The sequence below is a fragment of the Cynocephalus volans genome, chromosome 3 (assembly GCF_027409185.1).
Source record: "Cynocephalus volans isolate mCynVol1 chromosome 3, mCynVol1.pri, whole genome shotgun sequence".
NCBI classification, from domain to species: Eukaryota; Metazoa; Chordata; class Mammalia; order Dermoptera; family Cynocephalidae; genus Cynocephalus; species Cynocephalus volans.
Window position 1 is genome coordinate 53009276 of NC_084462.1, and position 24424 is coordinate 53033699.

Below are 24424 nucleotides of genomic sequence, written 5' to 3' on the forward strand. Positions count from 1 at the left end.
ATAAACTTCCCTCTTAATACTGCTTTTGTAGCATCCTACAGGTTTTTGTATGATGTGTCTTTATCTTCATTAGTTTCAAGAAGTTTTTTTGATTTCCTGCTCAATTTGTTCTTGGATCCAAAGGTCATTCAGAAGCATGTTGTTTAATTTCCATGTGTTTGGACAGCTTCCTGAGTTTTGCTCGTTATTGATTTCTAGTTTCAATCTGTTGTGGTCTGAAAAGACAGTTGAAATGATTTCAGTTTTTTAAATTTGTTGAGACTTGATTTGTGACCTAACATTGTAGTCTATCTTGAAGAATGTCTGATGTGCTGCTGAGAAGAATATATATTCTGTAGTTGTTGGATGAAATGTTCTGTAGATATCTGCCTGGTCCAGTTGGTATAAAGTTTAGTTTAAACCCTGTGTTTCTCTGTTGATTTATTACCTAGATGATCTGTCTAGTGCTGACAGAAGAGTGTTCAGTCCCCTGCTATTATCGTATTGAGGTCTATCTCTTTTTTAAGGCCTAATAGTGTTTGCTTTATATATCTGTATGCTTCAGCATTGGGTGCATATATGTTTATGATTGTTAGGTCTTCTTGTTGGATAGATCCCTTTACCATTATATAGTGACCTCCCTTGTCTCTTTTTATGATTTTTGGTTAAAGTATATTTTACTCAATATAAGAATAGCTACTCCTGCTTGTTTTTGATTTCTATTTGCATAGTATATCTTTTTCCATCCCTTCACTTTTAGCCTGTGTGTGTATTTATGGGTGAGGTGAGTCTCCTGAAGACAGTATATAGCTGATCTAGTTTTTTAATCCATTCAGTCAGTCTGTGTCTTTTGAGTGGGAAATTTAATCCAATTACATTTGGGGTTGTTATTGAAAGGTATTCTCTTACTTTTGGCATTTTATCAATTTTTGTTTGGATGTTTTAAATATCTTTTTTTCCTTTCTTCCCTTTTTATTGTTTGTCCTTGATGTTTTTTTTTTTTGAGGTGTTAAGATTTAGTTTATTTCCCTTTCTTATTTGTATTTTTATTCTACTAGTGAGTTTTTGTTTTTCTGGTGTATTTGTGGTAGTGATGATCATTTTTCAGATTCCAGATGCAGGACTCCCTTGAGGATTTCTTTCAGGTCTGTTTGTATGATGGTGAAATCCCACAGTTTTTGTTAGTCTGGAAAATACACTATTTCTCCCTCATTTCTGAAGGATAGCCATGATGGGTATAGTATTCTTGGCTGGCTCTTTTGTTCTTTAGTATTTTGAATATATCATACCATTTTCTACTGGCCTGTAGATTTTCTGTTGAGCAGTCTGCTGTTGGTCTGATAGAGGTTACATCTAGGTGACTTGATGCTTTCCTCTTGCTGCTTTTAAGATTCTTTGTCACTGAGCTTTGCCAATTTGACTATAACATGTCCCTGAGAGGATCTTTTTGATTGAATGTGTTTGGGGATCTTTGAACCTCCTGAATCGGAAGGTCCGTATCTCTCTATATACTTGGGAAGTTTTCCCTTAGTATTTCATTGAATTGGTTTTCAATGCCTTTACTTTTATCCTCTCGTTCTAGAATACTCAGGATTTGAATGTACGCTTATGGTTGTCTGCTAACTCTCTTAGATTTTCTTCAATTAAAAAAAATCTCTTTATTCCCTTTTTTTGTCCTTCTGGGTTATTTTGAAAAGTCTACAAGATCAGAAATTTTTTCTCCTGCTTGTTCTAGCCTGATGCTGAAGGTCTCTATTATGTTTTGTATTTTACTGAATGAAGGTTTTGGTTCCACAAGTTCTGCTACATCTTTTCTAAGGTATTAATCTCTGTAAATTTCCTCCTTCATATCCTGGATTTTTTTCTTGTTTCATCATGTTGTCTAACTGAGTCTTCTCATATCTCATTGAGTTTGCTTAAGATTGTTGCTTAGAATTCCTCTTCAGTCATTTAAAGGGTTTCCTGCTTAATAGGGTCTGTTGTTTGAGAATTACTGTATTCTTTTGGTGGTGTCATATTTTCCTGGATTTTTGTATTTCTAGTATATCTATGTTGATGTCTGGTTATCTGGTAGAGCAGTTGCTTCTACTGTTACTCTGGAGTGGACTTTGAGGAAAAAGACTTCTTCCTCTTTTTCTGGTCTCCACTTGTAACTCCCCTGTGTCAATGTAGTCAAGTGTCTGGTGGGCCAAATGCATGCTGGCTGTGGCTACTACTTTGGTGACGAGCCAGCTCTCACAGCAGCCATGGCTGTGATGGTGGCCATAGTGGGCTTCCTGCATGGAAGTGGTGGTTTCAGTGCACTCCTGCCTGTTGCCAGGTGGGTGGTGTTCCCTGCGGCTCCTGCCTAGAACCTTGTGTGTGCTCCTGCCTAGGACCCCATACCTATGATTAGTTATTGTTACAGTTCCATAGATATTTGAGAAAAAAAAAATAAAGGATGTCCTCTGTAAAGACAAAGTTTGTGGAAAAGTAGGATTGAAAGATAATACTAATATTTCTGTGAACTTTTTGAAGTACCTTTGTATATCCACAAATACAATATTGTTCAAAAGCTTTATATCATTATTTTTGTACACTGGATTTATCCAAGACTGTGGTGCTGTCTTAAAGTCTCCCACAATCAGTACAAAGTTTTCCTTTTTCTGCTGTTTTTCTGTTATATATTTCAATCTCATGTTAATTGATTCTTAAGATTTATGAGTTTTATATGTTTCTTGTGAATTGTACCCTATATCAAAATAAGATTTTAAAATCTCATTTAATGCACATGATCTTGAATATGACTTTGTCATATATTACTATTGTCATGCCTGCTTTAATTTATGTTTGCTTATTCTTTTAGTTTCAATATTTCTCCCTTAAAATGTTGAGTAGAGGTGAATAAAATAAAGTGATAGTTTAGAAGTGTTTATCATATATATCATTTTTTTCTCTCTCCTTCTCTCTCCAAAAGTACCTCTTGTATACAACATGCGCTGGGATTTTATAAAAGTAATCTGAAAGTTGTCATTTAATACAACTGATTATCCTGTTTATATTTATAACAATTTTTACTTTTACTACTGTCATCTTGGTTTTATGTTATTTTCCATGATCCATTAGTGTTTTTTTCTTTTTCTTATGCAATGTGCACAATATTTTCTTTGATTATTTCCCTCTCCCCCACTGTTTATAACTCTAACAGTGTTTCTCTTTTAGTTCTTAAAAATAATATATTTGAATTTATATGAGGGTACTTAAAAATATGCATGGAAAAATAGAATCAAAAGATTACCTGAATCTTTCTATGACTTTTGGAGTTCCCTCATATTTCTCCATTAACAATAACAGCTAACATTAATTGTTTTCTACATGACACATGCTTTTCACATACACTACATAACTAAATTATAACAACCACTGCATGATATAGGTGATAGTATTTAAATACACATTTTAAAAACCAGAAAACTGAGTCACAAAGAAGTTAAGAGGCCATAGTCCCAAACTCATTCAATGAGGCTAGCGTCACCCTTGATACCAAAACCAGACAAAGATAAAACAAAAAAGGAAAGTATAGGCGAATATCTGTGATGAGCATAGACACAAAAATCCTCAACAAAAATTAGCATACAGAATACAGTAACACATCAAAAAATTATACAACATGATCAAGTGGGATTCATGCCAGCGATGCAAGGATGGTTCAACACATGCAAGTCAATAAATGTGATACATCACATCAACAAACTCAAGGACAAAAACCACATGATTATCTCAAAAGATACAGAAAAAGCATTTCACAAAATTGGGCATCCCTTCATGATAACGATGCTCAGCAAATTAGGTGTAGAAGGACAGTATCTCAACACAGTAAAAGCCATATATGACAAGCCCACCAACAATGTCATCCTGAATGGGGAAAAGCTGAAAGCTTTTCTTTAAGAACAGGAACAAGACAAGGAGGCCCACTCACACCATTACTATTCTATATATTATTGGAAGTACTAGCCAGAGCAATCAGGCAAGAGAAAGAAATAAAGAGCATCCAGATTAGAAAAGATGAAGTCAAATTGTCCCTGTTTGCAGAATGACATGATCCTTTATACAGAAAAGCCTACAGACTCAACAAAAATATCTCTTAGAGCTGATAAATGATTTGAGTAAAGTAGCAGGATACAAAATCAACATGAATAAATCAGAAGTGTTTTTATACTCCAGTAATGAATGAGCAGAAAAAGAAATAAAAAAGCTAATGCATTTACAACAGTCACCAAAAAAATAAAATACCTATGAATCAATTTAACCAAGGAGGTGAAAGATCTTTACAGTGAGAACTACCAATCACTGCTGAAAGAAATTAAAGAGGACACAACAGGATGGAAAGACATTCCATGCTCTTGGATTGGAAGAATTAACATTGTGAAAATGTCCATACTACTCAAAGTGATCTATGTATTCAATGCAATCTCCATCAAAATACCGGTGGCTTTCTTCACAGAAATAGAAAAAAACAATCCTAACATTCATATGGAACAACAGAAGATCCCAAATAGCCAAAGCAATCCTGAACATAAGAAACAAAGCTGGAGGCATTACACTACCTGACTTCCAATTATACCACATAGCTATAGTAATCAAAACAACATGGTATTAGCATAAAAACAGACAGTTAGACTAATGGAAAAGAATAGAGAACTCAGAAATCGACCCACATGCTTACAGCCAACTTATCTTTGACAAAGACACCAAGAACATAAATTGGGGAAAAGACTGCCTCTTCAATAAATGGTTCTGGGAGAACTGGGCATCCATGTGTAGAATTATGAAACTAGACCTGTACCTCTCACCATATACCAAAATCAGTGCAAAATGGATTAAAGACTTAAGTATAAGACCTGAACCTATAAAAGTCCTAACAGAAAACATAAGGGAAACACTTCAGGAAGTAGGACAGTGAAAAGACTTTAAGATTATGACCCCACAAACACAGGCAACAAAAGGAAAAATAAACAAGTGGAATTATATCAAACTAAAAAGCTTCTTTACAGCAAAAGACAACCTAAAAAGTGGGAGAAAAAAGCTTCTCTGGAGCAAAATGACAACCTACAGATTGGGAGAAAATATTTGCCAACTAGGCATCTAGCAAAGGACTCATAGCCAGAATATACAAGGAACTGAAACAACTTAATGGTAACCCCCCCCCCCAAATAACCCAATTAAAAAACAGCAGAGGAGCTAAATAGGGCATTTCCCAAAGGAAGATATACAAATAGCCAACAGACACATGAAAAAATGCTCAACATCTCTCATCATCAGGGAAATGCAAATCAAAACCACATTGAGACATCATCTCAACCCAGTTAGACTGGGTATTATCAAAAAGACGGAGAACAACAAATGCATGTGATGATGCAGAGAAAGAGGAACTCTCCTACACTGTTGGTGGAAGTGTAAATTGGTGCAGCCATTATGGAAAACAGTATGGAGTTTCCTCAAACACCTATAGACAGAACTGCCATATGATCCAGCAATTCCACTGCTGGGTATATAGCCAAAAGAATGGAAATTATCATGTTGAAGGGATATCTGCACTCCCATGTTCATCATAGCTCTATTTACAGTAGCCAAGAGTTGGAACCAACCTAAATATCCATTGATGGATGATTGGATAAGGAAAATGTGGTATATTTACACAATAGAGTACTACTCTGCCATAAAAAATAATGAAATTATTGCCATTCTCAGCAACATGGATGAACCTAGAGAAAATTAAGTGAAATAAGCCAGGCACAGAAAGGAAATACTGCATGTCCTCATTCATAAGGGGGAGCTAAAAAATAAACAAATAAATAAAAAAAGAAAGATAGATACACCAATCACAGTAATATGTTGAACTTTCAAAAGGAGAGAACAGTACTGAGGTTACCAGAGGTGGGAAAGGGGGAGGGGGAGAAAGTGTAAGGGAGGAAGTGGTAAAGCGACATGAAAAACAATTACATTGTATATTGTTGAATGTACTAATTATCCTGATTTGAGAATTGCAATGCACACAGCCATTGCTATTCAACTCTGTACACCATAGATATGTATAATCAACTACGTTATAATAATAAAAATGAATTTACATAAAATTTCCATGGCTTTCTCACAGCCAGAATGTGAACCCAGACAGTCTGACCCAAGAGCTTGCTTTCTTAGCCATCTTGCTATACTGCCTTTCCATTGTCAAGAATTAAATAGTATTATTGGATCCCTGTAAGTTGAAAAAGCTAATATTTTGTTTCACTCTATTCCTACCTTGCACATCTCTTTTAAATTTTTAGAGCCAGGTGATAACATCAAAATTTAATGCTGTATATTTTCTCCCTAAAGAAATATTTTTTATGTTTGGATTATTTATAGCCATATTTTAAAAAGTCATTTAGACTTAAAGCTTGTTTAACTGGACTTTAAAATAGTCCTTTTATATTCTTTAGTTTGATTTTGGGGCAGCTGAAGCATGTCTTCAAGTCATTATTTTCAATGAAAATAAGGTGATACGTTTTCTGAACTCTTTCATATCTGAGCAAGTATGCTACATTTGTTCATGAGCAAAAACTTGGCTGGATAGAGGCTTATTGGGGTATTATCCTTTCTACCTTCATATTCTAAATTTTTCCATTTGCTCTGGCATGTAGTGTTGCAGAAGGAAGTATGAGCCAAGAATATTTTTTGTGTGTAGTATATGCACAAGAGGTATATTTTCACACAGACACACACAGACACATACAGACACACTCAGACACACAGACACGCACACACACAACATACACTTTTAAAGCATAATCTTTATTGCAAGCCCCATTCTGCTTCATGAGCAGTAGTGGTGTTGGGTTTAGATTGGCAATCAAACACGCAAGACTTGGCTTTACCCAGAAGCAAACATACTCATCCTTAAGAGAGTTTACAGTGAAGGCAACAACACAGCATGCACAGAAAGGGCTCAGTGTAGGTCTGCAGCTTCCTATGTCCCAGTCTCTCTTCACTATAGAACTGTGTGGTCGTGGGACATGAGGCTGAGTGGGCATGGGCCATCTCAGCCTAGGAAAGCCATCAGCTCTGAATCTCTTCAGCTCTCATACTTAGCTGGTTGCCTAGGCCCCTCTGTTGTGTGTGTGTTTGTGTGTGTGCAATTAGTTAGTCACCTTGTTCTCTCAGGGGTACGAGGCTATGTCCCAATCTCCAGTGCAGGTGCGTCTCATCAATAGCTGGTACTAGTTACCTGATGAGCACTCATAACAATGAAGTACAAGATTTGGTCAAATACATGGGCCTCAGCTGAGTACTCATCTATCTTAAATCTGGGATAGACGTGCTTCTTACAGTTTCTCTACTTAGTATTTGTGTCAAATGCTAGCTGCCTGAAACATTAGCAGAACAAACTGTTTCTAAGATACAGTTGAGTTTATTGCTTACATTGGTGTGGTAGACAGCATAATGGCCCTTCAAAGATGCCCACATCCTAATACCTGGAACCTGTGAAGATGTTACTTTACATAGTAAAGGGATTGTGGTCAGGGATTTTGAGAAGGGGGTGTGATCAAGGATTTTGAGAGGGGAGATTATGCTGGATTACCAGGTAAAGCCCAGTGTATTCATGAGGGTACTCATAAATGGAAAAGTGAGACAGGAGAGTCAGAGCCAGAGAAGATGTGATGTAATGGAAACAGAGGTCAAAACAATTTCTGGCTTTGAAGGTGGAGCAAGGCACCATGAGCCAAGGCGTGAAGGCAACCTCTAGAAGATGGAAAAGGCAAGGCATTCTCCTCTGCAGCCTCCAGAAAGAATGTAACCCTGCTGACACCTTGATTTTTGCCCAGCGAGACACACTTTGGAATTCTGACTTCCAGAATTGTAAGACAATAAATTTATTTTGTCTTAACCTACTAAATTTGTGGTGACTTATAGTAGCAGCAGCAGGAAGCTAATGTACTTGACAAGGGAGACTGTGACAGAATCTTGATAGCGTCTCAAAGGGGGACGAACAAAGTGGGAATATTTGTAAGGACTTTAAAGTCTTATATAAAGGCGGATATTTTAATGTGGGGACTTGGTTAGGATTGGATAAGGATCCTGATATAATTGTTTAAGATTGGTGGGTGCTGTGAAGGATTTTGAGAAGGGCTCAAAGATCGTGAATCTTGGATCAAAGTCTTGGATCAAAGATCAGCAGATGCTTTCTGTTGAAGAACTGATGATATATTCCTGAAATGAACAATACATTTATTTGTAATTTTTATTTTCCTGGGCAAGAATTTCCAGAAGTAAGATTATGCCGAGGAAGGCAGAGGAATGATCAACTCATATTAATGTAGAAATTAGGCTGCATGGAGGTAGACAATTTTGGTTCTCAATTTTAAGGAAGAAATGACCCAGCGTCAAATTTTCAGATGTCCCCAAGGCTATAGGAAAAGCTACAGAATTTTCTGGTAATCGTTTTTTCCTTGGCACTTTTTCCTTTCCCTTGCAATATGAATATTTCAGTGAGTACAAATAGGTTTTAGTCTATTTCTATCCAAATGCTGGGATTTTTACTTAGTTTACAAAATTCTTGTGTCTTGGTGCATCAGTTGTCTATTGTTGCTGTAAGAAATTATCAAAAATTTAGTGGCTTAAACAATATATTTAAAAAAAATCTTACAGCTCTTTAGGTTAGAAGTTTGGTAGGGGTCTCACTGGGCAAAGACCACGGTGTGGGGCTGCATTCCTTCTGGATGCTCTGGGGGAACTTCCTTGCCTTTTCCAGCTTTGAGAGGCCACCTGCATTCGTTAGCTGATGGCATCTTCCTCTGTCTTCACAGCTAGCCATGGCTGGCTGAGTCCTTCTTCTGCTGCCATCTCTTTGGTTCTCTGCAGTTGGGAGAGGTTCTCTGCTTTTAATCACTTATGATTAGATTGACCCCAATAAGATAATGCAGGATAATCTCCCCATCTCAAGTAGACCTTAATCTTCAGAATGTCTGCAAAGTCCCTTTGTCATGTGAGGTAACATATCACAGGTTCTGAAGGTGAGAGCACTGATATCTTCGAGGGTCCTTCTTCTGTCTACCACATCTGTCACTATATCCTTTCCACATGTAAATACTCCCTCTATCTTTTGAGGGCACTACTCCCCTTTTCATCGTATATTTATGAGTATTTTATAAATATTTTCATAAGGTGTATGTGTTTGTTTCATTTAACTGGCAGGCTTGTTATTTGCCAAGAAGCAAGATGGGCAGTTTCTCTCTGGCCCTGTCAATACCTACTTGATTGTAGCGACAATTTTGGATCTTCAGCTGGGAGCATGATTTCTATGCACTGATGTTCTAGTGCTGCAGAGGGCAGCTTCTGCCTCTTTGGTTACTGAAGTCTCTGTGCTCTTGCTGTCAGGGCATGCAGTATCGGTGGAGGAAAATCTCTGAGCCTTTTTGTGACTAGTTCCACTATTTTGGTTAGTGAAAATTTCTTCAGAGATCTTAAAGATTGTTAGCCAGGTGTCCTAGTATCAACAACTACTTCATTTTTGTATTATTCTGTGTTTTTAACGAGTATTTAAATAAGGAGGCAAGGAAGGAAAAATCACTTGCTACTAGTTAGTTGTTTTTTTAGCTTAGCAATCCCCCTGAATCAATAGCTCCCGATTTTCCTTCTTGCTTGGTCCAATAATACTTTGTGCCACTGAAATGCTCTGTCTCATTCTCCCCAGTGGCCTGGGTGTGCTGTGTCTTCATGGTAACCACATCCTTCCCAAACACAGTGATGGGAAGAGTGCTTTTTGCCCCTGCTGTCTTGCTTTCAGTGTGACTTGCCTACACATGCGGGAAATCATTTCTGCTTCCCATTCAGCCTCACTGACCTTCTTATAGGTAATAAGACTAGCTCTTTTTCAATCACTCAGCGCTCAACATATATTGAGCAAATTAGGTTAACAAAAATACTTCTAAAGGGTAAGGAGTTACGCAAATGTAAGTGGTTGCTGCCGTTTTCTATTATTATTATAAAAAATGTTAATAATATCCATGCCTGCTTTATTTCTGCTCTAGACTCACCTTGACATCCTGGAAAAAATTGTCAACCCCAAGCAGGTCTACTTCCGGCGGGAGGTTCTCTGCCAGACGCTGGGAGGGAATCTGTGTCCATTGGTGACCATCACGGCCATGCCCGAGTCAAACAGTGCTGATCATGTAGAACAATTCCGTGAGTAAAACAGGGACCCTCTTCTTGAAAGACTTGACTAACGGTGTCCTCTACAGAAGCTCCATAAAGGGTTGAGGTCTTGTCTGTCTTTATAGAAACACAACCCCAATGCTTCTTGGTGTGACACAAAGGGTAAATATTAATGTTGTTCTCTTGTTAAAGGGAAAGAAAATGAATTGCATACTGTTAGGGAGATGCAGTGACTTGCTGGGATGGAGAGCAGATTACCAGTGACGGTTACTTCCTCTCATAAAACAGAACCAGGACTCTGAGTCACATTCTCCAACCTCTAGTCCAGGGACTTTCTCATTATGCTCACTGCTGTTGTTTTACTTTCAGTCAAAGTTTGGAAAGGAGGGAAGTTGAGTCTATGAGCCCTGGTTGAAAACCACCTTGAAAACCTGAATGCTACTTGGATATGAGGGGCTGAGGGTATGTAGGAGCCTCTAGCCTAGAACTACAAAACAAAACCAAAGTCAAATTTAAGCACAGATACACACAGACACACAAAGAGATACATGAACACACAGACACATAGACATACACACACAGACACATCCTTTTAATGTTAGAGTCCTGATGGACCTGTCACCAACTATCCTTTGAAAATGGCCTCTGACATAGTTTCAGACCTTAGCTAGGCAAGAAAAACCAAGTAGAATGAGGAATGCTTTGCAATACAGAGAGGTTTGGGAGATGGAAGAAAAGAATGGGGAATAAAAACCCAGCTAATTTGTCCCCAGAAGATACAGCTTTACCTGATGAGGTGTTAACTACATTCAGGTGACTCTTTGGTGGATGCGAAATGTAATTTCTCACACTCCATCAGCATCTGACAATGGATGCTTAACAGCTTGGCTAATCAACAATTGATTATCCCATCTGAATTAATGAGGCCCTAAAACGTTTTAATGAATAAAAAGGGATTTTCCAAAAATTCTCTTATGTGTTTTATGCATTTAAGAACAATTTCTGTAAGTCACAGAGTCTTCCACTTGGCAGATGAGCAGTGCTTGGGAGTTAGAGGTGACAATCCTCCCAGGGTAACCTTCACTGAGCAATTATTTATGTCAGAAAGTGCATGCGCGGACGACTGTGTTTTTCAGGTTCTGTTTCTAAAGAGGAAGTGAATGGAACTTCATTGTATAATCATGACATGGAGGTGTCTCTGTTTTTGCTCTTTTGTCTATGCTGACATTGGTGCTTCAGTTAATATTACAACTACAGGGATCCTTTTACGTTACGGAGAGAACTTGAAACATGGCAAAGTCCCCTAAATAATCTGGCACTCTGGGAAATAATTCAGTATAAACAAAAGAGAGAGAAAATATCTCTTAGTACACCCTTATATGAGTCAAAGCAGGCTAGTTTCTGTTTGCACTGCAAGATTAGTTATAATAAACATATAATCTCATACGTCATTACAGTTTTTTTTTCTGTGAACACGTGATTATGTAAGCTGTTGTCCATCTCAAGAAGTATCTTGAGCAGGAGTAGGGAGGACTCCTATGATGGTCAGATGAATGCTGTTCATTTTCTTTTTGTCACTTGTGAGTGACAATCATTAAGCTGGATCCCAAGGGAACCAGGGTTCTGTTTTAGGTGAAAGGACTAATTAGGGCTGTCTTCAAGGGTGGGTCCTCTGTACAGCTCCACAGATCCTCTGCTTAGAAGGGTCATGCCCTTTGTTTAATGCTCTTCTGTCAGCATCTTGAAATTCTTTAAAAAGTTTTAAGCCAGGGGCTCTGCACTTTCATTTTGCACTGCGCCTTCTGAATTGGGTAGCTGGTCCTGGGAGTGATTGATGGTTATACAGCTAAAAAGTGGCAAAGGCTGGGGCCCTTCCTTCATCCCAGCCCCTCTTTCTAAATTGTGAAAGAAGAGTTCCAAGCTATTTTGCTAACTCACTGAAAATCTGATTTGTATGAATTATGTATCTCTCATCATCGGAGTTAATTTCAGGACCTCCTATTTTACACATGAGGTAAAACCATGGGGTAAAACCATAATCAGTGGTGGTGCCAGATTTCCATCCTTGTTATTCTGACTCCAGAATCCATGTGCAGAATAAATGTACTGATTGCATCACCATAACACGTGTTTAGCAACAACATTCTATCTTTACTCTTTGAGCCAGAACTTGTTCTTTTCCCTGTTGTATGTTCTCAAATTGTTGGAAACTAGCTTAGTTGTTAAAGCAACTCATGTTAAATTAGCCACAAACGAATATATGATTCTTTTCCTGTTCACAATAAATTTTATTTTTCTTTCAATAACAGCATTTTCATGGTGGATATTTCAGGTACTGGGGCAGGAAGGGGGGGAAAAGATTTTTTTGGCTTCAGGGTCTTTCTTCAGACCTCCCTCCCCCCCATATCTCAGCACAGAGCTGAGACTGCATGGCCTGGGCTGCACTGCTGGGGACAGTCTCAGCTAGGCTACATCATAAAAATGTACATGCAGGTTGAGATATATACATGAACACATGCCATTGCTATGTTTCTAAAAGAAGAAGAAACCTAGCACAACATAAACACCATCTACTCTCCAAAGTGCAATTAACCATGCCTGTAAACCAGAAATAAAACCACTTAACTTCCTTTGAACCACAGAATGTGATGTATTGATTTAGGGAGAGAAAGCAGTAAATGAACCAGCAGCTCAAGATGCTCATGCCTCCAGAGCTCCCTCCAGATGAGCTTAAATTGTCTTACCTGCTTCCTCTCTCCCAGGGACTAGGTCAGCTTGGGTGCAGGATTCTATTTACCTGTGATTTGACTAGTTCTGGTTCAGTGGCTGTCACTCATGCCTCTTGAAAAACTTTCTTTCCACTGTGCTGGATTATCACTTGAGTCTTGTTTTAGAAACCTAAGAAATAAGAGCATAAGGCCCCTGGGGAACTCCCCTGCTCAGGGCTGATTGCCCTGCTGGTCTGTTCTACAGTCCTAGACCTGGAGATTATTGAGGATAATTTATTGATTACTTTTAGTTCTTCCCAGGGTCTGGACTCCAGAGAGTCTCCCAGAAGTGGTTATTTGGTTTGATTTATTTTTCAAAAGCATTTTCTTTTAAAAAAGCTGTTTTCCTGGAAACATTTAGTCTTCTTTTCTTTACAAATATATTTTCAGTTCTGTAGTCACCAGACTTGCTGGCTGTATTCTTTATCACTATTTGGAGAACTGAGGCTAGTGCCATCTCACAATGGTCCCAATAGAGATGATTCACTACTTTCCACCTTGAGATTTGAGCCCTCAGAGCCAACATGCTGGCAGGTCTTCAAGAGGAAAGCCACTCTTTGCCCTTGTCAGTGGGACAGTGAACAGTGAAATTCTCCGAGAAACTGGCTCTGAAGCCATTAGGGAAGAGGTGGGCTCAAGGTGAAATTTGGTGACAAAAGGGAGCCCTTGCAAAAGGATTAACAGCTCAGTGTAGCATCAGAGACTCTTAGTGATGAATGGTAATTAGGAAGTCCAAGCCCTCCCTAGCTAGTAGGACTCAGGCACAGAGTGAGAGTGAGGAATGAACAGAGTGTAAGAGAGTGGGACCAAAGTACCAAAGTTCCCACAGGTTGGAACAGAAGACATCCGATGAGCAGGTTTGTGGATAAGTTTGGTAGGCAAGATCAATCCAGGAAATTGTTTCTAGTGCTTTCTGAGACCAGTCTCCATTGGTTAGTGGTGTTCTGGGATAGTTACTCTTAGCCTAGTTAAATTCTTTCACACATTGTATGTTAATAGGTACTATGATTACTGTACCCTTTGAATATACCACTTCCAGGTAGAGAGTTGAGAAGTTATCTTTAGTTTGTGTACTCTTGGGGAACGGGATGTGTGGTATGTGTGTGTGGAGGGGGGTCAGGTGGGGGTGGTGGTAGTGATGTCTGCTTTTTTGGATTTGAACTGAGAGAAGAAGTTGGATCTAAGCAGAACTAGAGAGCAATTCAGAGTAAAGAAAGTCCTGGGGGTCATGATTTACTAGTGGAAGTGGAGAGGAGTCCTGGAGGTCATTATTAATCCAAACACAGAGAGGAGAGTAGTTCTACCTTTTCCCAGACTCAGTCATTCCCCAAACCATGCCTGTCTTCTTCTTCTGGCACAGAATGTGCTGCCTTTCTGTGGAATTCACTTACTCATGACCTTTGGGCCTTCCTGTACATGTTGTCTTTATCTCCATTTTGCAGATGGCCACTCCCTGAAGGTGAATAACCAGCTGCAAAGGTAGTGAGTGGCCATGGAGAAAGAAGACTCCAGGTCTCTATCCCACATTCCCAGATATCCCCCTCTTTAGGCTCTACCTGCACTGGAAAATTCGCTGGAAATGTACAGTCAAAACACGCTGCTTACTGAAGACGGCCGTCATTTTGTGAACTTTTCCATTTTCTCCATATTTTTCCCATAGCCTCCTATTCTAAGTTACTATTTCAGCCCAGAGAAAGTTGAGTCCCATCTTAGTTTGAGGAGTTATGTCTCTGTGACGGTTGCTTCATATTTCTCAGGAGCTTTATTGCTGATTTGGACATCTATATGTTCAGACTCTGTAACAACACTGACTGTCGTCAAGAGTGATTTGAGAGAAGGAACTAATCGGTGGGAATTTTCTGAGGGAAATTGTCATTCTCTTAATAGAAACTCTCATTCTCCAAGTGAATAGTCACTGACTGGCTCACTGGTGAGAAGCCAGGAAACAGCAAAGGTGGATGGGCGGGGGTGGACCTACTATTATGCCATCTGAGACACCTCCCTCCTGCATTTATTATAACCTGAAAGAGCAGAGTGTAACCTTTATATGTCTCTGTAGGTGAGATAACCCCACTCCGCTGCCACAGTCTCCTGTGGCTTACACGCTGTTCTTTACCAGGGGGCCTGAGGTGGGGGAAGCGGGAGGCTGCATTTGCAGTGTTAAAGAATACCTTTCTCTTTCTCTTTTTCTTAAAAATAATCCTACAAAAGCAATGTTCTATTCAGCCTGACATTATGCTAAAAGCTTTTCCTTGGAAGACAATAGCTTGTTCTCAGAAAAAAGATTTACATGGGGTCCCGAGGGTGTAATGAGCTACCATGCGGCACCTGCCTCGGGTGGGATTTGTCACTTGTAAGTGGTTTTAAATTAGAACGGAGTGGAAAAATACACAGTTACAGAATTCCCCTTTTGGCTTCTTTAAAAATTATTTTCGGTCCTCTCTGGCCTGTGTCTCCTTGTGAGGCACCTGATCAGGTATGAAGAACAGAGCTTTCCATTGCAGAGAGCTAGAAGGGACAGCAGTGGGCCAAGTAAAACAGAAACTCAAGTGAAGTGAAAAACTCTCACTCCTCGAAATTCGTGTGTTTGTTTTGTTTTGTTTTGTTACCTCCCAGAGACATGTGGGGCCAACTATTTGTATGGGATCACCAAATTTCAGGGCTTAAAAGTTCATCAAGCCCAGATTTCTCAATTGCTAGTGAGAGATTGGGCTCAGGAACATGAACTTCCCTGTCTAGGTAACCTAGCTAGTTGTGGCAGAGGTGGTTCTAACACTCAGGCCTCTTTCTGTTTTGGATAAGTCTTTTTTTCCCCCTTTTTTGCTGTAAAGTGCTCCTCTGACAAATATTACAGCTAAAAATATTAACTACAAGAACATATTGACATCTGTACATGGAAACCTTTAATAAAAGTAGTTAGACTGAGAGAAACTGAACTGTGCCCCTTTCTGTCCACGCGACCAGGTCTAGAAACCATAATATATATTAGGAATACAGAGTAAATATTATTTAATCTTTGTCATTGATGTGCTTACAATCTAAGGGAATGTGTGTGTGTGAAAGTCATGTGAACAGGTGATTATAATGCAGCATGTTATACCAGAACCATGGGCTAAACAAAGTTCAGGGGAGGCACAGAGGAGAGGATTTATTTGCATGGGGAAATCAAAGGAGGACTTACACCCATGAGGGTAGCCTGTATAAACCCTACATGTTTGGTGTCTTATATTGACATAGCTTTGCTTTCAAAGAAACCTTATCTGGGAATCCAAAAACTATTTGAAGAACAATTGGAATCTTTCTTGAGAATACATGAAAAGGAGAGTATAAAAAACATAGCAAAAACCATCTTAAATATGCTTTTCTTCATGTTTCTCACTGTTGTTGAGCTGCACACATAGTTACTCAAAATAATCTCATCCTCTTTCACCATAAACCCTCAAAACTCTATGACATTTATGCTGACTAAATATCTTCATTCTAGCCCTTTTAACCTGGTCACTCCAATAAAAGGAAAGCAAAGCATCCTTCTTTCTTCTAAGGCTGATTGGAGAGGGTAGGAAAGATTTGTGAAAACTTGTAGTTTAATAGCTTGGCTTATGTCCTGTCATGTAAGTATTTTCCTCTTACAAGGTTTTACATAATACCATTGGGTCCTTGGAGTTGCCATGTGAATTAAGAAAGAAAATATTACTGTGCCCATTTTATGGATGATAAAACTGAGATTCAGTGCAAATGCCATTTGATCTGCATCTTGAAGTCAGATTTCTACAAGTGGAGAAATGAGCAATGTCTTTCCAAGTAGAAAAATAGCATGTGTAGAGGCAAGGAGGCCTGGACATGATGCTGTGAAATCTTAGGGTGCCAGGATTACAGAGTGGTGGATTGACTATGAAGACAGACAATAAGTTGGGAAAGGTAAGTTGGGCTAAATGATAAATGACCTTTTTATTCATGTTAGGAAGTTTCCCTTGAAGGCAAGGATCAGCTAATGGGACACTGTTAAAAGCAGAGGAATGACAAGATCAGATTCGTTTTGGAGGTTCTGTGGCAGTAATGTGGCATTAACTCGGGAGTGAGGAAGATAGTGGAGTCATGGAGGCCAGCACAGAGGAGCTCTTAAGCATTCAGACTCTAGATTCAGACTCACTGGGGTTCAAATCTTGGTTCTGCCATTTATTACCAGTATGACCTTGGAAATGATGCTTAAACACTGTGCCATGGTTTCCCATTTATAAAACTGTGGATAGTAGTACCTTTCTCATGGACCAATCTGAAGATTGTAAAGGGCTTAGAACAGTGCCTGCCACATAGTGAGTGTTCAAGAAATATTAGCAACTGTTTGTCATCTACATGGGTGATGAGGTTCCAAAGGGGGATAGGTCTAGGCCAATGGGAAGGAAGGGTCTAAATTTCAGAGACATGTCTAAGAAAGGAGAGATCCTGGTGATTGAGAGCAGAAATGACAGGCAAGGAGTTAAAATATTTCTACTTTGGGTAGTGGGTAGATAGTTTAATGCCAACAAACAGGTGTACAAAAAATAAGAAAGAGAGTAAGACTGTTGGGGGGGGGATGAGTTTAGTACTTGAAAATGCATATTTTCAGAGGCCTGCAAATTATATGAGAACTCAGGCTAGAGATAATTGTAAAGTTAACATGCAATGAAATAAAATTTATTTCAGGAGAAAATAAAACAAATTTTGTATTATGTGAGCAATTTTTTCGACTGGCAAGCATACCAAAGTTGACTATGTGTGGTTATTGTAGCAGAAACACGTACTATGTTTCATCAGAATCAATCTCAGAACATTCTATCCTGTAAATTTGATCATGCGACATAATGATTTACTTGTTTTAACATAATTAACTGTTTACAAAGTGTTTACATGTGACTAATCGTTCCACACAACAGCCCTGTGAGGGAAGAATAAAAGAGAATTCCGCTTATTATCTCCATTTTGTTATGAGATTGAGGCCCTGAGAAAGTCATATATGAAGAAAGAGCTAGAGCTTGAATTTATACCCAAACTGTCTAAACCCTACGACTGTAACCCCTGCACTCTACCACCTCTTTCAGCTGTGCAATGATGATGAGAAGGAAAATTCTTTTACCTTTAAGATACAATTCCCCTTACATAAGAGTAATTGTTTATACTACAAGTAATACATTCCAGGCTTCTCCAAGGTTTGAGTACCCATGTGGTCATGTTACATTAATAACTCCTAAAATTTTAGTAAGTCTAAATTTCACCACCTTTGCAAGACTCAGCATGTCTTTCCTGCCTGTGTCTTACCTTTTCATCACTCAATACTCTTCATCCGTACTAACCTTCTTTCTATTTCTTGAACACAGCAACCTAACTACTTCCCCTGGACCTCTTCATTTGCTATTTCTTTTGAATCCGATATGTTTCCTCTTTAGGTCTGCATGGTTAATTTCTTCTTGTCATATATTAGTCTAGTTCAGGTCAAGGAAGCCTTCCTGGATCACTATAACTAGTGTTCCCCAACCCAGAATCTATTTATCATATGACTTGGTTATACTTTCTTCATAGCCCCTATGACTGAGCTGCATGAAAGCACAGACCATGCTGTATTTTTTCACCATTGTATCTCTAGGAACTAACACATTTTCTGCATAAAACAGGTGTACAATAAATATTTACTGAACAAATAAATGAAGTCCCTGAGCCTATTATTGCTCCTACCCACAATACAGGGCCTGTAACCTCTCTTGAAAAGTTACCCTTCCCCTGGAAGGTACACTATTTTCCCCTCATTTCTGAAGGATAGCTTTGCTGGGTACAGTATTCTTAGCAGGCAGGTTTTTAAAAAAAAATTTTTTTTTTATTTTTAATATATCATTCTACTTTCTTCTGGGCTGGAGATTCTGCTGTTAGTCTGATAGAGGCTCCCTTATAGGTGACTTGGTGTTTTTCTCTTGCTTCTTTTAAGATTCTGTCTTTGAGCCTTACCAGTTTGACTATAATGTGTCTTGGAGAGGATCTTTTTGGGTTGAATACGTTTGGGGATATTTGAGCCTCCTGGATCTGAAGGTCCATTTCTCTCCCTTTATGTGGGAAGTTTTTTGTTATTATTTCACTGAATAAGTTTTCCATGCCTTTTCTTTTCTCCTCCCTTTCTGGAACATCCATAATTCAAATGGTGGTGTGCTTAAGGTTGTCTGCTATCTCTCTTAGTTTCTCTTCATTTTTAAAAATTCTTTTTTCCTTAAAAACCCATAATGATGCTGTAATAATGCCCCCTGCTTCATTTCTGATTTTGTTAATTTTGATCTTCTCTCTTTTATTCTTGGCCAGTCTACATAAAGGTTTGCAAATTTTGTTGGCCTCTTTAAAGAACAAACTTTTGCTTTTGTTGTTTTTCTCTATTGTTTTTTAATTCCTTATTTGGTTTTGGTTTAGTTTGCTCTTCTTTTTTTATATTCTCAAGGTAGAAGTTTGCATTACTGATTTGAGATTTTTCTTATTTCTAATACAGGTGTTTACAAGTATACATTTTCCTCTAAGCACTGCATAAGTCCTGCATCCTGTGAATTTTGATATATTGTGCATTTATTCATTTTTTTATTTAATGTTTTTCTATACTTCGTTTTTTGTTATTTTAACTTATCAATATATAATATAGTAGATTTTCATGTCCCTTTACCAATTCCTCCTTCCTTCTCCCCCTCCCCCCACCAACATCATATCTGTTCACTTGTCTTTACAAGTTCAAGGAATTGTTGGGATTATTGTGTCTTATTTTTCCCCTCCATTCATTTTTATATTTACTTATTTAGTTTTATTAGCTCCCACAATAAGTGAGAACATGTGGTATTTCTCTTTCTATGCCTGGCTTATTTCACTTACTGTAATTTTCTCTAAGTCCATCCATGTTCCTGCGAATGGTAGTATTTCATTTTTTTAAATAGGAGACTAGTATTCCACCATGTAGATATACCACATTTTCCTTATCCACTCGTCTGATGATGGGCATTTAGGCTGACTTCAACTCTTGGCTATTGTAAATAGTGCTGCAATAAACATGGAAGTACAGGTATCCCTTTATGTGATGATTTCCATTCCTCTGAGTATATACCCAGCAGTGGAATAGCTGGGTCATATGGTAGATCTATTTATAATTGTTTGAGGAACCTCCATACGATTTTCCATAAAGGCTGCACCATTTTGCAGTCCCACCAACAGTGTAGGAGGGTTCTTTTTTCTCAGTATCCTCTCCAGCATTTATCATTCTCAGTCTCTTGAATATTAGCCATCCTAACTGGAGTGAGATGGTATCTCAAAGTGGCTTTGGTTTGCATTTCCCAAATGCTGAGTGATGTTGAGCATTTTTTTCATGGGTCTGTTGGCCATTTGTATATCTTCTGTGGAGAAATGTCTACTCAGCTCCTTTTGCCAGTTTTTAGTTGGGTCACTTCTTTTTGTGCTGTTAATTTGTTTGAATTCCTTGTATATTCTGGTCATTAATCCTTTGTTAGATGTATATTTTGCAAATATTTTCTCCCACTTTGTTGGTAGTCTTTTCCCTCTGTTGATTGTTTCTTTTGCTGTGCAGAAGCTTTTTAGTTTGATATAATCCCATTTGTTTATTTTCCTTTAATTGCCTGTGCTTTTAGGGACAGTCTTAAAGTCTGTACCCAATCCTACTTCCTGGAGTGTTTGCACTGTGTTTTCTTTAAGGAGTTTTATTGTTTCAGGATGTATATTGAATTCTTTAATCCATTTCGAGTTGATTTTGGTATATGGTGAGAAGTATGGGTCTAGTTTCATTCTCCTACATATAAATGTCCAATTTTCCCAGCACCATTTGCTGAAGAGGCAGTCTCTTCCCCAGTGTGTACTCTTGGTGGCTTTGTCAAAGATCAGAAGCTATAGCTGCATGGGTTGATTTCTGGATTCTCTATTCTATTCCATTGGTCCGTGTGTCTGTTTTTATGTCAGTTCCACACTGTTTTGGTTACTATAGCTTTGTAGTATAGTTTAACATCAGGTAGTGTTATGCCTCTGACTTTATTTTATTTTTTTGCTCTGGATTGCTTTGGCCTATTTGTGGTCTTTTTTTTATTCCATATGAATGTTAGGATGTTTTTTCCAGTTCTGAGAAAAATGTCATTGGAATTTTGATGGGGGTTGCATTGAATCTGTAGACGACTTTAGGTAGTATGGACATTTTCACAATGTTAATTTTTCCAATCCAAGAGCATGGGATATCTTTCCATCTTCTTGTGTCTTCTTTAATTTCTGTGAACAGTGATTTGTAGTTCTCATTATACAGATTTTTCACATCCTTGATTAAATTTATTCCTAGTTATTTTATTTTTTTGGTGGCTATTGTAAATGGGTTAGTTTTCTTTATTTCTTTTTCTGTGAGTTCATTGTTGAAATATAAAAATGCTACTGATTTTTGTGTTTTGATTTTGTATCCTGCAACTTTGCTGAAATAATTTATCAACTCTAATTTTTTTTTGTAGTCTTTAGGCTGTTCTATATGTAGGATCATGTCATCTGTAAACAGGGGCAGTTTGTCTTCATCTTTTCTAATCTGGATGCCCTTTATTTCCTTTTCTTCCCTGATGGCTCTGGCTAGTACTTCCAACACTATGTTGAATAGGAGTGGCGAGAGTGAGCATCCTTGTCTTGTTCCTGTTCTCAAGGAAAAGCTTTCATTTTTTCCCTGTTCAGGATGATATTTGCAGTGGGTTTGTGATATACAGCTTTAATTGTGTTGAGATACTTTACTTCTATAGAAAGTCTTTATCATGTATTAATGTTGAATGTTGTCAAATGCTTTTCAGCATCTATAGAGATGATCATATGGTTTTTGTCTTTGATTTTTATTGATATGGTGCTTCTGTTTCAATTTTTTGGAATAGTTTGTAGAGGATCGGTATTAATTCTTCTTTAAAGGTTTAGTAGAATTCTGCTGTGAAGGCATCTCGTCTTAGGCTTTTCTTTGTGGGGAAACTGCTGATAACAGCTCATTCTCTTTGATTGTTATCTGTCTGTTCAGTTTTTCTATGTCTTCTTGGCTTAGTTTTGGTTGTTCATGTGTGCCCAAAAATTTATCCATTTCTTCCAGATTTTCAAATTTGTTGGCATGTATTCATTTATAGTGGTCTCTAATGATTCCTTGTATTTCTGAGGTTTTGGTTGTAATATAACCATTTTCATCTCTAATTGTTGTTTGTGTCTTCTCTCTTCTTTTTTTTTAGTTAGCCTTTTTAATGGTTTGACAATTTTATTTGTCTTTTCAAAAAACCAAATTTTTGTTTCATTGATCTGTTGTATCATTTTTTAGGTTTCTATTTCATTTAGTTCTGCTCTGGTCTTAGTTATTTCTTTCTGTCCACTAACTTTAGGTTTGGATTGTTCTTGTTTTCTAATTCTTAAGGTTAAGTGTTAGGTTGTTTACTTGCCATCTTTCCATTCGTCTGAGGTAAGCATTTAATGGGATAAATTTCCCCCTTAGTACTGCTTTCGCAGTATCCTACAGGTTTTGGTATGATGTGTCATTATTTTCATTAGTTTTAATACATTTTTTGATTTTGTTTAATTTCTTCTTGGATCTATATGTCATTAAGTAGAATGTTGTTTAATTTCCATGTGTTTGTATAGTTTCTAGAGTTTTGTTTGTTATTGATTTCTAATTTTAATCCATTGTGATCTGAAAAAATACATGGAATAATTCCAATTTTTTAAAAATTTGTTGAGACTTGATTTGTGACCTAACATGTGGTCTATCCGGAGAAAGTTCCATGAGCTGATGAGAAGAATGGATATTCTGAGGTTGTTGGATGAAATGCTCTGTAGATATCTGCCAAGTCCAACTGGTCTAAAGTGTTGTTACATCTGTGTTTCTCTGTTGTTTTTATCTAGATGATCTGTCCAATGTTGAGAGTGGGGTGTTTTGATCCTCTACTGTTATTGCATTAGTGTCCATCTCTTTCTTTAGGTATAATAGTGTTTGCTTAATAAATCTCTCTGCTCTGATGTTGGGTGCATATATATTTATGATTGTTATGTCTTCTTGTTGGACAGATCTTTTTATCATTATATAGTGGTCTTTTTTTAATCTTTTTGCATGGTTTTTGGTTTAAAGTCTATTTTATCTGATATAAGAATAGCTACTCCATCTCTTTTCATTTCTATTTGCATGGTATAACTTTTTCTATCCTTTCAGTCTTAGTCTTTGCGTGTCTTTACAGGTGATGCGGGTTTCTTGAAGGCAGCATAATGTCGGGTCCATCTTTTAAATCCAACCAGTTAGTCGGTGTCTTTTGAGTGGGGAATTCAAATATTTTACATTCATAGTTATTATTGAAAGGTATTGATTTATCCCTTGCATTATATTGATTTTTGTTTGGTTGTTTTAAATATCTTTTTTCCTTTCTTTCTGATTTACTGTTTGTCTTTGTGTTTGTTGGTTTCTTAGAATAGTGGATAAACTTTTTTCCCTCTCTTTATTGTTAAAATTTTATTTTACTGGTGAATTTTATTCAATCTTGAGTATTCATGGTAGTGGTGGTTGTTTTCAAGGTACCAGGCCCAGTACTGCCTTGAGAATTTCTTGTAAGGCTGGTCATGGGTAGTGAACTCCCACAGTTTTTGTTTGTTTGGAAAATAAAATATACTATTTGTCATTCATTTCAGAAGGATATCCTTGCTGGATTAAGTATTCTTGGCTGGCAGTTTTTGTCTTTTAATATTTCGAATATTTCAACCCATTCTCTTCTGGCTTTTAGGGTTTCTGATGAAAAGTCTGATCTTAGTCTGATAGGGGTTCCCTTATAGGTGACTTGATGCTTCTCTGTTGCCGCTTTAAGATTTTCTATTTGTCTTTGAATTTTGGCAATTTGACTATAACATGTCTTGGAGAGGACCTTTTTTGGTTGAATATGTTGGGGGATCTTTGAGCCTCCTGTACCTGAAGATCTGTATCTCTCCCTATACCTGGCAAGTTTTCTGCTATTATTTCATTGAATATGTTTTCAATGCCATTTCCTTTTTCCTCCCCTTCTGGAATACCCATGATTTGGATATTGAGTGCTTAAAGTTGTCTGTTATCTCTCTTAGATTATCTTCAAGTTTTAAATTCTTTTTTCTTTATTTTGTCCACCTGTGTTATTTCACACAAGCCATTTTCAAGGTTGAAAATTCTCTCTTCTGCTTGTTCTAGACTACTGGTTAAGCTCTCTGTTGTGTTTTTTTATTTTATTGAGTGAATCTTTCAGCTCCACAAACTCTGCTATGTTCTTTTTCAGGGCATTGGTTTCTTTGTACATTTCCTCTTTCAGGTCCTGTATACTTTTTTTCATTTCATTGTGTTGTCTGAGTGTTCTTATATTTCATTTAGTTTCAATAGAATCGTTGTTCAAAATTTCTTATCAGTCATTTCAAGGCCTTCCTTTTTTATAGGGTCTAGAACTTGAGAGTTATTATATTCCTTTGGTGGTGTTGTACTTTTTGGTTTTTCATATTTC

At 37.6% G+C, this 24424-nt stretch overlaps 1 protein-coding gene across 5 annotated transcripts in view; it reads left to right on the plus strand.

Annotated features, from left to right (window-relative positions):
* AGBL1 (AGBL carboxypeptidase 1) overlaps positions 1–24424 on the plus strand; it is an 866292-nt gene that overhangs the window by 186757 nt on the left and 655111 nt on the right. For all 5 annotated transcript variants that reach the window (XM_063089333.1, XM_063089334.1, XM_063089330.1 and 2 more), the window contains one exon: positions 10029–10182. In XM_063089333.1, the coding sequence (XP_062945403.1) occupies positions 10029–10182 (154 nt within the window). The remainder of the gene's footprint in view (positions 1–10028; positions 10183–24424) is intronic.